The 14,738-nt window shown below is 42.4% G+C and overlaps 1 protein-coding gene across 3 annotated transcripts in view; it reads left to right on the top strand.

Annotated features, from left to right (window-relative positions):
- FYB1 (FYN binding protein 1) overlaps positions 1 to 14,738 on the top strand; it is an 89,579-nt gene that overhangs the window by 58,935 nt on the left and 15,906 nt on the right. For 2 of the 3 annotated variants that reach the window (XM_090037981.1, XM_090037979.1), the window contains exons 9-15: positions 1,413 to 1,557; positions 6,263 to 6,291; positions 7,319 to 7,388; positions 8,302 to 8,439; positions 9,302 to 9,333; positions 10,525 to 10,597; positions 14,280 to 14,394. In XM_090037981.1, coding sequence (XP_089894107.1) covers positions 1,413 to 1,557; positions 6,263 to 6,291; positions 7,319 to 7,388; positions 8,302 to 8,439; positions 9,302 to 9,333; positions 10,525 to 10,597; positions 14,280 to 14,394 — 602 coding nt within the window. The remainder of the gene's footprint in view (positions 1 to 1,412; positions 1,558 to 6,262; positions 6,292 to 7,318; positions 7,389 to 8,301; positions 8,440 to 9,301; positions 9,334 to 10,524; positions 10,598 to 14,279; positions 14,395 to 14,738) is intronic. The other variant, XM_090037982.1, reaches the window with a different exon arrangement.

The raw sequence follows: 14,738 nt of genomic DNA, 5'->3' as shown, positions 1-14,738 counted from the left end.
AAATGGTTGGGGGGGGCTAGCTGGGGGGTTGGGGCTGGGTTCCAGCAGACTGGAGGGAATCCAGGGTCTACCAGAGGATGGAGGGAGGTACAACCTGTGGCTGGGGTAGGGAGAGTAAGTGTGGTCCATGCATGGGGGGCCAGCCACAGCCTATGAGGGGTAGGGGGGCAGGCGCGACTCATGGGTGGGGTAGAGTGGGGCAGGCATGAGCCATGGGTGGAGTAGGGTGGGTCAGGTGCAACTCACATGGGGTGGGGGCACAGCCTGTAGGTCGAGTGGAGTTCCCGCCCACCCCAGCTAACATACGCTTCATCCCCTCCCTCCCCGCCCCCCCCCCCCGGGCTTACGTGCTTGGCTCTGGCCATAGCAAGCACTGATAAAAGCAGCTATACTCACAGCAGCTTGTGGGATGGGGGTTGAGAGGGCTGGCTGGGGGAGAGAAAGAGGTCAAGAGGACAAAAAAATAGACCAGTGTGGAGTGAAAAGAGCAGCCCCAGAGCTGGGGCCAGTGGCTGGGTTTTCCTAGACCCAGGGCCGCACAAAGGAAGTGGACAAGAAGTGCAATCCACTGGTTTGACCTAAATTGAATGAGTCTGTTACTACATAGATTCCAGTTCATCTTGAATCAGATTCTGCAATTTTTCAACCAGTTTGTGTGCATGGAACTTCTGTTCAGTTACAGGTTTAGACTGGTTGCTGGTCACTGAGACTGGGTCTGCAAATGTAAGGTTGGCACCAGGAGAAGCTAAGTTTAAACTGGACAGCCAATTTTGAATCCAGTTTAATATTCCAAATGTCTGTATTAGCCTCAATGACAAAGGACCAGCATAATGGCTATGTCTGTATGACAGCATAAGGTATAACTCAAACTCCAGTGATTTATCAACCTCTATAGGCACTGGATTGCTCTAAATTATTTTGGGGAACTGGCCAGTTGCAAAGTAGCCAGTTTCTGGATTGACAAAAAAAATCACCATAAGGTAACTTAGTGCTTGTCTTACTCTAGACCATTTGTATAATGCGCTCTTCTGCTGCAGCAGAGGGTTGAGACGACTTACCATAGGTTTCTATGTAGCTGATATGTAAGCTTAACTTAATTTTATCTGAAGTGAGATTGTGTTTCCAAGGTAAAGGACCTGATTCTCCTCATTCTTGCACAGATCTTGATGTGCGTACAAATTAATAGCATACTGTGTAATTACAACTGACTTGAACCACTGTAAATGGGAAGTGTAAATTTAGTTCATCTTTGTTTATTATGGGTACAGCACGATCAGATTTAGAAACGACCATGAAGACTTTCAGCAGGACACTGCAGTTATAATTATTTGAATTTGCAGCCCTTTGGAAAGTTCTTTCTGTGCTTTGAAATGAAAGTATGGCTACTAAATCATATAGTTTCACTGTTTTAGATGGTTACATTAAAACAACCTTGGTGGAGATTGACTACGATTCATTAAAAAGAAAACAAAGACCTTCCCTCAGTGCTACCGTGAGACATGGAGATAGTGACCAAGAAGTGTATGATGATGTTGGAGAGCAGGACAGCAGCAGCAGGTATGTAAGAAGAGCAAATTTAAAGATGCTGATTGCTTAGCTCAGCCAGCCCAAATGAGAAAAATTGCAACAGAGAAACAAAGATATTCTAAAATAAAATATATTGTTGCTGACACAACATTTCAGAATTATACACACCTGAAATTTAAGTAAGCACCACTAAAAAAGGCAACATACATTAGCTTGCAGTATTTGAGCTTACCAAAGTATTTCCCAGTTGAATTAGGAAATGCTACAAATTCTGAAGCCTGCTATCATAAAATGTCACTTGTTTAACAGAGCCAGAGTATATGTTTGAGCCATCTAGGTGTTTCCTCCTAGTCAGCCTGTAACTTAATGCCTACATGTCTGAAACAATCCATTTGGTAACACTGGAAGTTGAGAACATGCTTAGCAATTGGAGCTTTGTAGAAAACAATGAACTAAAATGCAGGAGTCCCACAGATACAGCACAATACAGAGTGCAGAACAAACAATACTACTCTCTTACCTCCTTTCAAGTCATTTTCTGCCCTTTCCAGCCTAGAGGTACTAAAGACTCTAAAATCAAAAGAATCATTATGACTGCACAAGAGTATTCCTTACCAGTGCTCTTGCCCTAAAGTATGGTGTGTCTCAGTGTCTTCACAGAATGCAGGGAGAAGTCTGGAGGCAAGATAGGGATGGGCAATGGGAAACTAACTAATAAGGTTAACCTCTCTAGCCCAACAAATGGCATATCCAGAATGAGGAGACTATCTGCTGTGTAGGAGAACCATCCTGTGGCAATTGGCATGTTCTGGTTTTCAGAATATGCCATTATGCTTTGACTTAGGGTGCAGACTGATGCAACTATTGAATTGTTCCAAATGCCTTTGAAATGTTTCAAAGAGCCAACTGCCTACAATTATGAACCTCTGAAATGTTTCAAAAGTAGCTGAAGTGCTCCAAAATAGAACCTCTGTAATTGAGGGGTTATTTGATGCATTTCATTTGTTATTACCTCTGCGTGGGGGAGGGAGGGAGAGTGGAAGAAGAGCCTGGCCAGTTGTCCAACCCTCAGTTCCCACTCAAGGTCCCAGGCACTGCTGGTTCCTGACTGGGAACCCTCATGCCTTCTCCTGGGATCTCTGCACCCAGGACTGTCCCCACTGGATGTGTCTACATTTTATCTGAAATCAATTTACTTGTGAGTAAGCTATTCACGAGTAAACACTCCTGGGCAGGTGTCTACACATGCAGGGACATGGCAGAAGATTTGCAGCAAATCTACTCCCATGTCTCTGCATGTGTAGACACCAGCAGCAAATCTGCTCCCACTACCTGCAGCCCTGCAATGGGCCCTGCCGCCAGCAGGAGGAGCTTGAGGCTCCCCCTGGGTGCTAACCCAGGGCCTGGCAGGCAATGCTGGGCCAGGAGACAGCTATCTTCTAGTCAGGGATGGGACATTGCTCCCTGCTCGCAGGGGGCTGTCTGCTGCTGGGGTGCAGGACAATGTCCCGCTTCCCTGGCAGCAGGGAGCTCCCAGCTCCCTGATCAGGGCAGGGGGCTTGAAAATAACTGCAGGAGAGGGGCAGGTCATAGAGTCATAGAATCATCAGGTCCCAGCTTCCTGCCCCAATCCTCCAGTGGGACAGCTAGCAACAAGCCCCTGGCTGGCCAGGGATTCCCCATCCAGCTAGGGCCTCCCTACTAGCTGCCCCACAGATGGATGGCATAGACAACTGGGACCTGCCCCACCACTGCAACACTGTCCAAGCCCTACATCTCGATCACCCCATTAGGGCATGGGGCTGGGACTTGCCCGTGACTGAGTATGGTGCTGAGTGGGGAACAGGCTGGAGAGCTTGATCCCTGCTCAGCTCCGTAATCATGGACTTGGGTAGGAAACAGGCTTCCCAGCTCATGCCAGCAGAGAGCTCCCAGCGCCAGCTCTATGACCACGGAGCCAGTAGTAGGAGAGCCTTATCTCTCAGCCTGAGCTCCATGGTCATGGGCCTTGGACTGGGAGATCCTTATCTCAGGATACGTCTCCCAGCTCTGGCCCTGCAACCACAAAGCTTGTGCTGAGAGAGAAGGATCTCCCAGCCCAAGCCCTGCAATCCTGATCATGATCTCGGAAAGTGTGGGTGGGGGGAGGCAGCCATGGAGTTCCCTGCTGCCAGGGCAGGGAGGACATAGTCTCTGTCTGGGCTCCAGTGGCAGAGCCCACCCCTGCAGCAGGAAGCTCCTGGAGGCAGGGAGCAATCTCTCACACCCTGACAGCCAACTGACCAGGAGAAGATTTGCTTCTGGTCACATGTCCACATAAGCACTGCTGCACAGTAACTACCCACAATTAAATTTGCTACTTACATTTGCAGGTAGCAAATTTAGTTGTGATTAGCAAGGTTTACACTACTTCACAGTAAAGCATTTCATTTAGATGCACCTGCTGTCCCTGTGCCAGACCCCTGCTGACTCCCAGGGGCCTCACTGCCAACAGAGCCAGAGCCAGGACATCTTCATTCAGTTGAGAAGGGGAGGGGAAAGGTAAAGTCTGGAGTATCAGATTCCTAGAAGTGGAGCTTCATAGCCCCTACAGTTCCCCCATCCCATTTACGTCTCCCCTCCAGGTTCCACACTCTCCCTTCCATTCTACTTCCTGTCTCTGGCTGCTGCTAGAGGAGGATGCAGCATTTTGAAACATTCAAGCCAGCAAGCAGCAAAGGGCCATACGTATGTCCCCTCACTGATTTTTTTTTCTCCTTTTTAAAATGTTTCCTAGTACATTTCACTTTGAAACACTTCAGTTGTTACATCTGTCTGTACCCTTATATGTGGCTGAGATAAAGGGAGTGTGGCTGGGTGACTAAGGTGTGCAGCTGATCTTCAGTTGCCAGAACATCCCCTAGAAGTTCTGCACAACTGGACCTAAAAAGGGGGCCTTCAGGAAAATCATTTTTAAGCAGTAGACTAAACTGGTTTTTGAATCAGGGAGCTCAATGCTACCTTCCCCTACTGCATGCCTGTCTGACACCAAGCACAAACAGAGATTAAGTATATTCACTATTCTAGGTCAGAGTCAATTCCATCATTATGTGCCTTCCCGAAAAAGACATTGTAGAACTTTTCTTTTTATGATGACAAGTGACAGTCCCAATTTAAGGGATTAAATGTGCTTTCAATAGCCAGCAGTGAATGCATACATATATATTTACAGTTATTAAAATGGATTACTTAGAAAGTAATAGTCTACATTTTAAGTAATATCCTCTAAAATAATGCAGCACAGGCCTCTGGTATGAGTAGAAGGCTGAAATTTACTTTTAGAATCCTACTGTGATTCATTAAACTCCTCAAGCTATAGTTTGACATTTTTTATGTTGTCCAGCTCTTTACAGCATTATATCCAGTTCATAAACATGAATCATTCAAAATGTCTGACTTCTATATCAGTATGTTTTGAAACCAACATTAGAACTCAATAAAAATAAATTAATTGGCCAAAGAAATATTAATGCCAAGGCAATTACATGGTATTGATTCAGTTTTTTAATAACTTCCCAAGACTGATGTATTGGAAGTTTTATTTTAGTACATGTTTTTAAAATAGGGTTGTCATTTGAAAAGGGGATGCTCTCAATTGTTATGAACCTTTGTATTGCTGCACTCTTAGAAAGATTAAGTCATATATAACATTCAGAATACCAAGAATATGACATTAGAAGCTAAAGGTACTTCTTGATAAAATCTAGTTAAGGAGTATTGTAGAAATTTCATTTACCCTTTCGTCTTATGAAGATGACACAGTCAGGGATTAAACTTGAAGTGCACATATGCATTGGTGAAGTGTTAGGGGTCAGATTATGACAATTTATACCCAGAACAGTCCCAGTGATGTGAACAAAAATGTAGAGGACATGAAATACCTGTAAAATATACAAATATCTATATTCATTTTATATAATTTATAATTTTATATACTCAATAAAATATAAAATATAAATATAAAAAGGCATTCTTTCTTAACATCAAATGCAGATGGTGCTTATTGGAAGCATATTATTAACAACATTTTAAAGGCTGAGAGGGCAAGTGTTTTGTTTGTGTGAATGGATGAAACATTATTGCCTTTGGGGTATCTGCAGTAGCTCATGGAATCAGAAAACTTGGATCATAGTTTGTATTACAAAATATTGAGTCCCTTTATTTTTTATATTATCCAAAAGAGTTACAGATACTAGTCCTGTGTTTCTGTTTTCTTTAGAATCCTTTTGAATTATTCCTTTCTAGAGAGAGAACCTTGTACTTTACGCCAAAAGTTAACTGAAAGCATTTGGCATTGTATCTAAATCTATGCGGGGTTTCTCTCTCCTTATGTAAGAAACTATTCAGTGATGAGTGGGATGAAGAACTCTCTGGTGCATTACTCAGAGCAGCTCATTTTGAGTTGAGTGATTAATTGGGTTGAAGAAAGACAATGGGAAGGAAAGAAATTACTTATTTGGGCATTAAAATATCAGCATTTATGCATGCAAAGTGAGATTTTACATGCATGAATGTAAATCTAAGCACCTAGGTGCATGATGTGGCTATACTGCTTTGAAGCCCTCCTGAATCCATGTGTGGTAAAGCAAGGCATATTTAGGACATTGACCAGAAAAGTGGTGGGTGATGGTGTTTATCGTTATACAGTGAATGAATAGTTTTACTCTAAAAGTTCTTTTAATTTATGTTTTCCCAGTGGTGGTCAAAGTGGAAGTGGAAGTGGAAGTAAGTTTTACTTTTAATTCATCTGGAGAGGAGGGAAGGTTGTCTTTGTTTTGGTTTTTGTTTCTTTGTTGTTTACCTGCAGGTGCAGATCTGAACCATTTCTAAATAATGGCATTATTAGTATGCTAAATATACTATAGCAAAGGACAAGCTACACCAAGCATTGAGAGAATACACTTTCATTTCACCTGGATGAATCAATATGTTCGACTCTGGATACAGGGGGACGTGTTGTTCCAGTATCTTTTTGCTATTCTAATCTGTGTTAATGCAACAGGTTCTCCTTGTTAAGAGCATCTTGACAGAACTAATCCACATTTAAAATGATTTTGAGTCAGCTAGTATTTGTTTTTCTGTGGCCTTGCTCATTCATGCTAAAGGCTCAAATCAGATCATCCTCTCAGCTTACAGAGCAATTATCAGGCATGAAATTCCTTCTTGCCTGGTTGAAAGAAGATGATATAAAATAGGCATAGATCTCAGTTAACAATCTGAGCAGAGAGATCAGAATGGACTGGAGACTGGACTACACTTTCACTCCAAGAGTGCTGCCCACAGGTCAGAACTAGGGCCAATGGGAAGAAACTGCATTGCCCTTGCTTCGGATTTACTTCCTCTCTGGAGGAGCAGAGGATATCAGTCTCCAAGAATGGTGGACTGGTACCACCACCCATATGAGATGCATGCAAAATATTAAAATTAAAAAAGCAAAAATCATGCCACCAAGTTGATCAGAAATAATGTCCTTGTTCTCCTCAAGTACTGTATAAACATATTTGATCTCAATATACAACTGCTTATTACTGATGTTACTATATATAGATGTCATGGGCTGGATTCTCCCATTGGTATAAATCAAAATAGCTCTGTTGAGAAAGAAGCTATGCTGATTTACATCAGCTGAGGATTTTTCCCTCCATATTTGCAAAGATGTTAGAGAAACAGTGCCTATGACAGGCCACTGGCTTATATCTGGCTATGACAATAGGAGAACTAATGGATTATTTCACTGTTTGATTTTTTGAAGTGATGTTCCCACCTCCTCCCAGTACACAAGAAATTTATGAAGGAATGGAGGATGAAGACATTAACATTAGGCAAGTCTTTTTATCACTTGACCATTTTAATTTTGTACCACAGTTTTGTCTTTATATTTTCATTTGGGATAACATTGAACAAGTAGTTGACCATATCACTGGTGTAAATTTGCATGGGTCCATTGATTCAAAAAAGTCATCAGTCTAGATGCCACTAAACTATTCCAAAGGAATAGATGGCTCCACATCAAAAGAGCATGAATAGAGCTAAGAAAGAACTGAATTCTACTGTTCTTTTCAAGGTTGTTTTACGATCTTTTCGAGAATAGGATAATTAGTATGTAGAATGGATCAATATAAGAAGTTATATCCATGGGCATCCTAAAAATTGCAGCTGTATAGAACTATCTTTAGAAAACAATAATAGAGGAAAAAACAATTTGAATGCTGGCTTGCATAGAAATACAAGCAGCATACAAATAACTGACCTAGTAAGTGAATGAGCCTAGAGGAGCTGGAAGATGTCTAAAAAAAGAGGGAAGTGGACTTGTTGACTTCTTCTTCTGCCCCCCATACATGGTTCAGCCCTATCAGGGAGATCTTCAGTGCAGACTTGTGCTTAATAACCCTCAGTTTTTTTCTAAATAAGTCATTCAGATCTTGTGTGCTTGTACAACCAATATAATTGGTTCTCAGTTCTACAGTGAATGTAATTCAGGCAGACCTTTCCATTGCATGAAGCCAGTGGCTCTCACTACTTGCAGAATCAGAGCCAATGGCTCTTGTTCTAATACTATTTTTAATTTTAATTTTATTAAATATCAATGCTGTAGAAAATGTGTCTATTTTCATCTCATGTTTTGTATCTAATTCTCTTGAATTAGAATTACATGCATCAGCCAAAATTAAATAATGGCCCTGATTGAAAAAATATCTTTTTCTATATTATGATAATTGCATGCATACTCCAAAGGTCTGTATCACAGGATGAAGAAAAGAGTGATTCCTGGTCCTGGGGGCTTTTGAAGATGATAAAGGGCAAAGATGACAAAAAGAAAGGTGCACGAGAGAAAGACAAAGTCAATGAATCAGAAGATAATGGAGGTTCCTTGTAAGAATCTGCCATGAAAACAGTGCACTATAACTAATTCTAATACAGTATTGATCACATGCTACTAACATGTTCTCATAGCAACCTAATGAGTCACCAATCAAATTGTATCTCAGAGAAACAGATCATGTAAAAATATTACTCTCCTCTCTCTTCAGCTGCATAATATAATCGTTCTGCGCTAACAACTTGTATCTATTTACTGCATGAGCCCACTCACTAAAATAGTTTTTCTGTGAAAGGCACTGGTATATTCCAGCTACTTTATGATTCCTTGGAAACAAGATTTTCCTGTAAACTCAGCAGTAGCTTAAGTTTCTTTGGTTCCCCAAAGCAACACAGAGTAACTGGCATCTACTTGTGATGCCTCATAAATATGAAATATGTGAATAAAAGGCAAAGGTGTTCTCTTCCTTTCACCTGCTCCTCTATTTAGATTCCCCTACAGCTCTCAAAAACAGCTTAACTGATTCTATAATGTTTGACGAAGCCACAAGTCGCATCTTTTTGATCCAGTCTTATTGTCATTGATTTCATGTCAGTTACAATTTCTGGGTAATACTCCTCCTTGCCATAGGACCTGTGCAACTCCCCTGTTTTAACCTGTAATGAGGGAACTATGGTAGACAAGCTATTGGTGGTTTTACTAGGCTCGTTCTGAATTTACCTGACCAAATTTACCTGAATTTACTGTGACCAAAACATTGTATCAGGTGGCCAGTTTACTATCATTCCTAGTGTCACTGGAGCTGTACAAAATTGTCTGGAAATGCAGCCCATATGTGAGGAACTATCTGTCGATGTCTTGAATTAAGGCAATGTATCTGATTACAGTCTTCTAATACAATTATATTTTTTTCAGAATGACTCCTTCAGCAAAGCAGTTTGCAAAAGGTAATAATCAAATATGTTTTTTCATTGTTCTGTTTTCTTATTACTCCTTACAGCATAATTTTACTAAAAGCCCCATACTGCAGTTTCTTGAAGTGCTGTACTCAGTCAGATCATTTAGAGGAAAAATATAAGAAACAAGGCAAATATTCTGTGTTGTGATATTAACAGAAACATGAGATGCAAAGACTGAATAATTTGTTTATACCATATCCAGAAAATGAATTTCAAAATAACTCGGCTGACCTGGCCTACCAATAAAAACATACAAATGATATTTTTATTCTATAAAAAGCATTAATAAAGTATCACAACTTCCTGCTTATGATTTTTGCACACATATATTTTATTCATCAAAAAGTGTAAATAGATACAGGTAAGCAGAAACACTTAGTGCAAGGTTTTTTCAGGTATGCAATTACATGGTTATTTTTAAAACTAACTTTTTAAGACAACAAACACTGATTCTATCTTTAGAACTATCTTTTTAAGACAATAAACACTGGTAAATATTGTCCCCGCTGTGAAATATTAAGCAAATTCTTAAAACTGTTGGTGCTGTTGCCTAGAACCAGAACTTACACTGTAAAGCATGCTCTATAATTTTGGATAAGGTATTAGATGTTAAACTTATCAAGTCAATACCTTAAAGAGTCATCACAGGAAATAAAGAGCTAAGTTCTATTTTAGAGGTGTTTTCTTTATTTATGTTCAGGCCTCTTTCCACTGCCCTGGCAATGTAAAGTGGTCTTCAGATTAGCATAAATGTGATTCACGCCCACTTTCAGGCACCTTTATGCTGTTATCGAGTGGTGTAAATTGTCTTCAGTATAAAGCAAAAATCAAGCCCTAAAAATATACTGTTAGGTGGCACAGTGGAAAATGACCTAATTAAAGCAAAGATTAAAGATTGCTGCATTAGCCAACATGTGCTAAAACTTGCTAAGCAGATTAAAATATCGGTGAATACCTATTTTTAATAACAGAGAGTCTTATTTTGAAAAAACTGGCTGATTTCAGGGTAATCACAGTAGACAGTGCAAAATTCAAAACTGCCTATCATATTATAAGACATGGATACAAACACAAGTACTTCAGCTAGTTCTTATCATTTTGACCCTCAACTTTAGACTGTAATTCATTTCCACAGGACTTCATGTTAATTTACTATTGCTTTGAACTTTCCTATTTCAGATTCAGGGGGAGACAGTGATGTTTATGATGATGTGGATTCATCAGACTTCCCTCCTCCACCAGCAGCAATCAGGCAAGTGAAAATAAGAGTGATTCTTTTGGTGGAGAAATAGTTATTCTGCAACATGTTCAAAATATTTGAGAGTGGCGAGTTGTTACATTACTTGGTGCGTCTACTTTGTTTGTTGCAGTTACTAGGGGTCTTTTTGTCCTCACCGCTTTTGTTGCCCTCCACTGGACTCTCTCCAATTTGTCCACATCCTTTGTGTAGTGGGGGCCCAAAACTGGCACAGTACTCCAGATGTGGCCTCACTGGTGCAGAATAGAGGGGAAGAATCACTTCCCTTGATCTGATGGCAACACTCCTACCAATGCAATCCGTTATGTCTCATACTTTTGGCTCATATTCAGCTCATTGTACACTGTTCCCCCAGGTCCTTTTCTGCAGAGTTGCTGCCCACACAGTCAGCCCCCTGCCTGTAGAGGTGCATGGGATTGTTCTGTCCAGAAGTCAGGGCACACTGGAGTATAGATGTATTGTGCTGCTGGATGAGAAAACTGCTAAATAAACAGCATGTGGCAGGTCCCCCTACCTGACTTTCCTAAAGTGTAGCTCCAAAGAGAATGCACTTCACCATCCTAGTCAGGAAGCCAGAAAAACACGGTGAACTCTAGCATCCCCTTGCAAAGGAAAGCCCATGACCTGCCAAGCTTCTGTCTAGTTGAATGCCCACACCTCACCTGTCTATGAGGTTCTACTGGTTCCAGAATACAGAATCGAAGCTCAGCTTTCCACATGGGAAGTAGGAAAGGGCAGTTAGGGAATTCAGTCTCTTCCACAACCCTATGGCACTAAGCAGGCTGTGTGACAGACATGGAAGTAACAATGTAGTTCAGCCTGGAATTTTGGATATGCAGGAGAACCTAGATCATGCATAACTAGATGTTTTGCCATCTATTTAATTTTTAGTAAGTTGCTAAATTAAGGATGAGCCACTCAGCTGTTTACTGCAGTTTTCACTTCAAAGGGCTGCACTTCTCTACTCAGCTGGAGTCCATCAGCGCTCCTCAACAATTGACTGGAGAAGTAGTGCCCATTGAAATAAAAGCCACAGGAAACAGCTCGGTCATCTAGTGGACCAGTGCAGCTGTTTGCTGTGGCCCTATATGGCTCCCGGCTAGTTTGCAAACCCTCACCAATATCAGGGGTAAGAACCAAACCCTGCAAGTATCCAGGTTCTACTGTACATATGTGTGGTGTCACTTATCTGGAATGGTAAGATTCTCATTGGATCACAGGAAAGTAGGGCTTGAAGGGAACTCACAGGGTCATCTCATCCAGGCCAGATTGTCCCTGACCAAACCATGCTGGCCAAGTTCCTGTCTAACCTGCTCTTGAAAATTTGCAAGGAAGAGGTTTCCACAACTCCTCTAGGCATAGGCAGAGGGAGAACATATTATTTTTGGGGGGATGAGTATACACTCCCCCAACCCCCTCAGCAGGTAAGTCTCTGGAGGCAAAGGGGTGTGGGCGGGGCAAATCAAGGCCCCAAGAGTGAGGGAGGGAGTGGGGCAGCAATTGGGGTGAATGGGGCAGTTGGTGGGACAGTTGGAGCCTGGGCGGCTTGTCCAGGGTCTCCGGGCACTGCATGCACCCAGGGGGAAGGACAGGGGGAATGTGCCCCCTGGATTTGTGTATGGGGTGGAGGCGGGCTGCCTGCTGTGGACTGGGGCTCTGCGCCCCACTGCCACTGCTTCAGAAGCCACGTGATGTCTTGTGCCTGCCACCGCCAGGCTGTGCCACATCCCCTGTTTGCCCGGTGGCAGCAGGCACATGGCCATTCAAGTAACTCACTAATGGGATGTTTGTTACTCACTGGTTGTCTTACTCAAGACTAGAGCAAATCACAGTGCAGTAAATATCACCATCTACATGTGCAGACATTTACTGCGTAGTAATTTGCTCTAATTGCAAGTAAATTTGCTACCTGTAAGTACAAGTAGCAAGTTTACTCAGGAGTAATTACTGTGTAGTACAGCATGTGTAGATGGCCCACTGGAAGCTAATGTGCTCCCAGTCAGCTGGGCAGCAAAGGTCAGGAGATTGGTCCCTGCCCCCAGGAGCTGCCTGCTGCTGGGGCGGGGCACACCTCCATCAGAACCTGGGTCCGAACAATGTCCCCCTGCCCTGGTAGCAAGGAGCTACTAGTCCCCACTCTGCAACTGTGATCATGGAGCGGCCGGGGGAGAGATTCTTCTCTCTAAGCTCTGGCCACACAATCTTCTTCCTGTGCCGCAAATTGCTTATTTCATCTCTATAGAGCAGACTGCAGTTACCCAAATATATGCTTGGTAGCATGTCCTAGAGTTAACACTTGCCTAAAGTGATGCAATGTTGAGACACTCAGAGGGCACTTAACACAAGTTAACAAGCACCAGCTGGGGAACCACTAAAACAAGCTCCCTCTGTTCCCTTTCCCCCTTCATATTCTGAAAATGTTTCAGCCTTGCAGGGAGAAGGGACCATTGCTAGAGGAAACTGGCTACAGGCTTGCAGCCAGCAGGTGGATTCCTCTCCCCCCTGGAACCAGAAGTGAACTTCTGTTTGATCCCAGGGATTGTTTGTTACTCAGATCGCTTCCCGCAAAGCAGTCTCAGTTACAGAGGGGAGCTGCACTTGTGTCTGCGCTCTGCAGTCCTTCAGCATCCCAGGACGTACCACTCCCAGCCTCCCCCTCCCACCCAGGGCATGGATAGAAGGATAGAGTCCTTGTTCCTACCATACCCCTGCTTGTGAGCCCTCTGGTGGTAAATCAGAGCTGTGCAGGCAAGAAATCGGGTAAACCCTTAACATATGACTGCTTACAGCATGTGCTAACTTTTTTAACACTTCTTTATATTCCTTAGATTTAGAATGGTCTAAGTTAGTACTGACCAACCTTTTGGGCCTACAGCCTGGATGAGTGGTGGCAGGTTGGTCCACAGGCCGAATCCCATCACTGAACCCAATCCAGCATGCAGTAGTGGCCCACCTGGGGCTAATGGACCTACACAGAAATGGACCAGCTGAGTCTGATCCAGCTATGCAGGGCAGAAGTCTGATGTGGTACAACCTGACGGGGGTCAATGAAGCTGCGCAGGACCAGGTGCTGGTTGGGCCATTCTCACACAGAAGTATTGGGCCCCAACTGGGCCATTTCTATGTAGCTGTATCAGGCCCCTACTTAATCCAACTGCATGGGAATGGGACCCAATCCCTCCATGCAGGGCTGGCCCAGGTGGGCCCTGATTAAGCCACATGGAGCTTGGAAATTTGGTGGTGGGGGAGTGGTAGTAGTGTTAATTGCCTCTGCTCCTCTGCTGCCAAGTTTCCAGGCCCCTTGGGAGTCCCACAGGCCAAATTACATGACTCTGCAGGCTGAATCTGGCTCATAGGCTAAGGATTGAGCACCTCTCGTAAGTGTAACATATAACTTCATTCTAACATGCTTTGAGCAGTGAGTTGAATTAGATGTCCTGAAGTCCCTTACAGCTATATCTTTTCTAGGATTCTACAATAATAACACTTGTATTAATACTATAGATTTAAAACAGGGCTGTCCAACTAGTGTGTGGTCACTAGCCACTTAGAAGCTGAACAACCCTGGTGTAAATTATATTGTAAAGGAAATGATTGGTAAATGCAATTTTATTGAAATATCTAAAAGATTATCACATGATCTTACTTGTGTTCTATATGTGACCTTGTGTTTCAGTTCAACAATATTTAAGAAGTCACAGAGAACTGCAAGAGGCAAATCAGATGAGAAAGATGCACAGAAGCCTAAAAGGATGGAAAAGGAGGAGAAAGAGTTGAGAAAAAAGTTTAAAGTAGGTCTAATTTGAATGTAAACAAAAAACTATTGTATATTTTATAATTCATACATCTGGCAATGATCTTTTGTCCCTGAAAGGTCTATTACTCCATTTTTGTGATTGCTTGAATAGTTTTAATGGAAGAATATTGACTCAACATTGCTTTATAAACTCTAGTCTTCTGTTTTATTCCACGAAAATGTGCATCTTGGAAAGTCTGTCCGAAGAAATCCCATTCAAATCAATGGGATAACAATAGCAGGTAAAGACATTTTGAACAAATGAAAGGCTTGGGAAGTCTGGGCCTTATTCATTAAGTCAGTACTTAACAATTAAATTAAGGAAAATAAAACCAAAGC

The sequence above is a fragment of the Crocodylus siamensis genome, chromosome 3 (genome assembly GCF_052110815.1).
Source record: "Crocodylus siamensis isolate JL-2025a chromosome 3, ASM5211081v1, whole genome shotgun sequence".
Classification (NCBI taxonomy): domain Eukaryota; kingdom Metazoa; phylum Chordata; order Crocodylia; family Crocodylidae; genus Crocodylus; species Crocodylus siamensis.
Note: the sequence above shows the minus strand (reverse complement) of the source record. Positions and strands in the feature narration are given on the sequence as shown.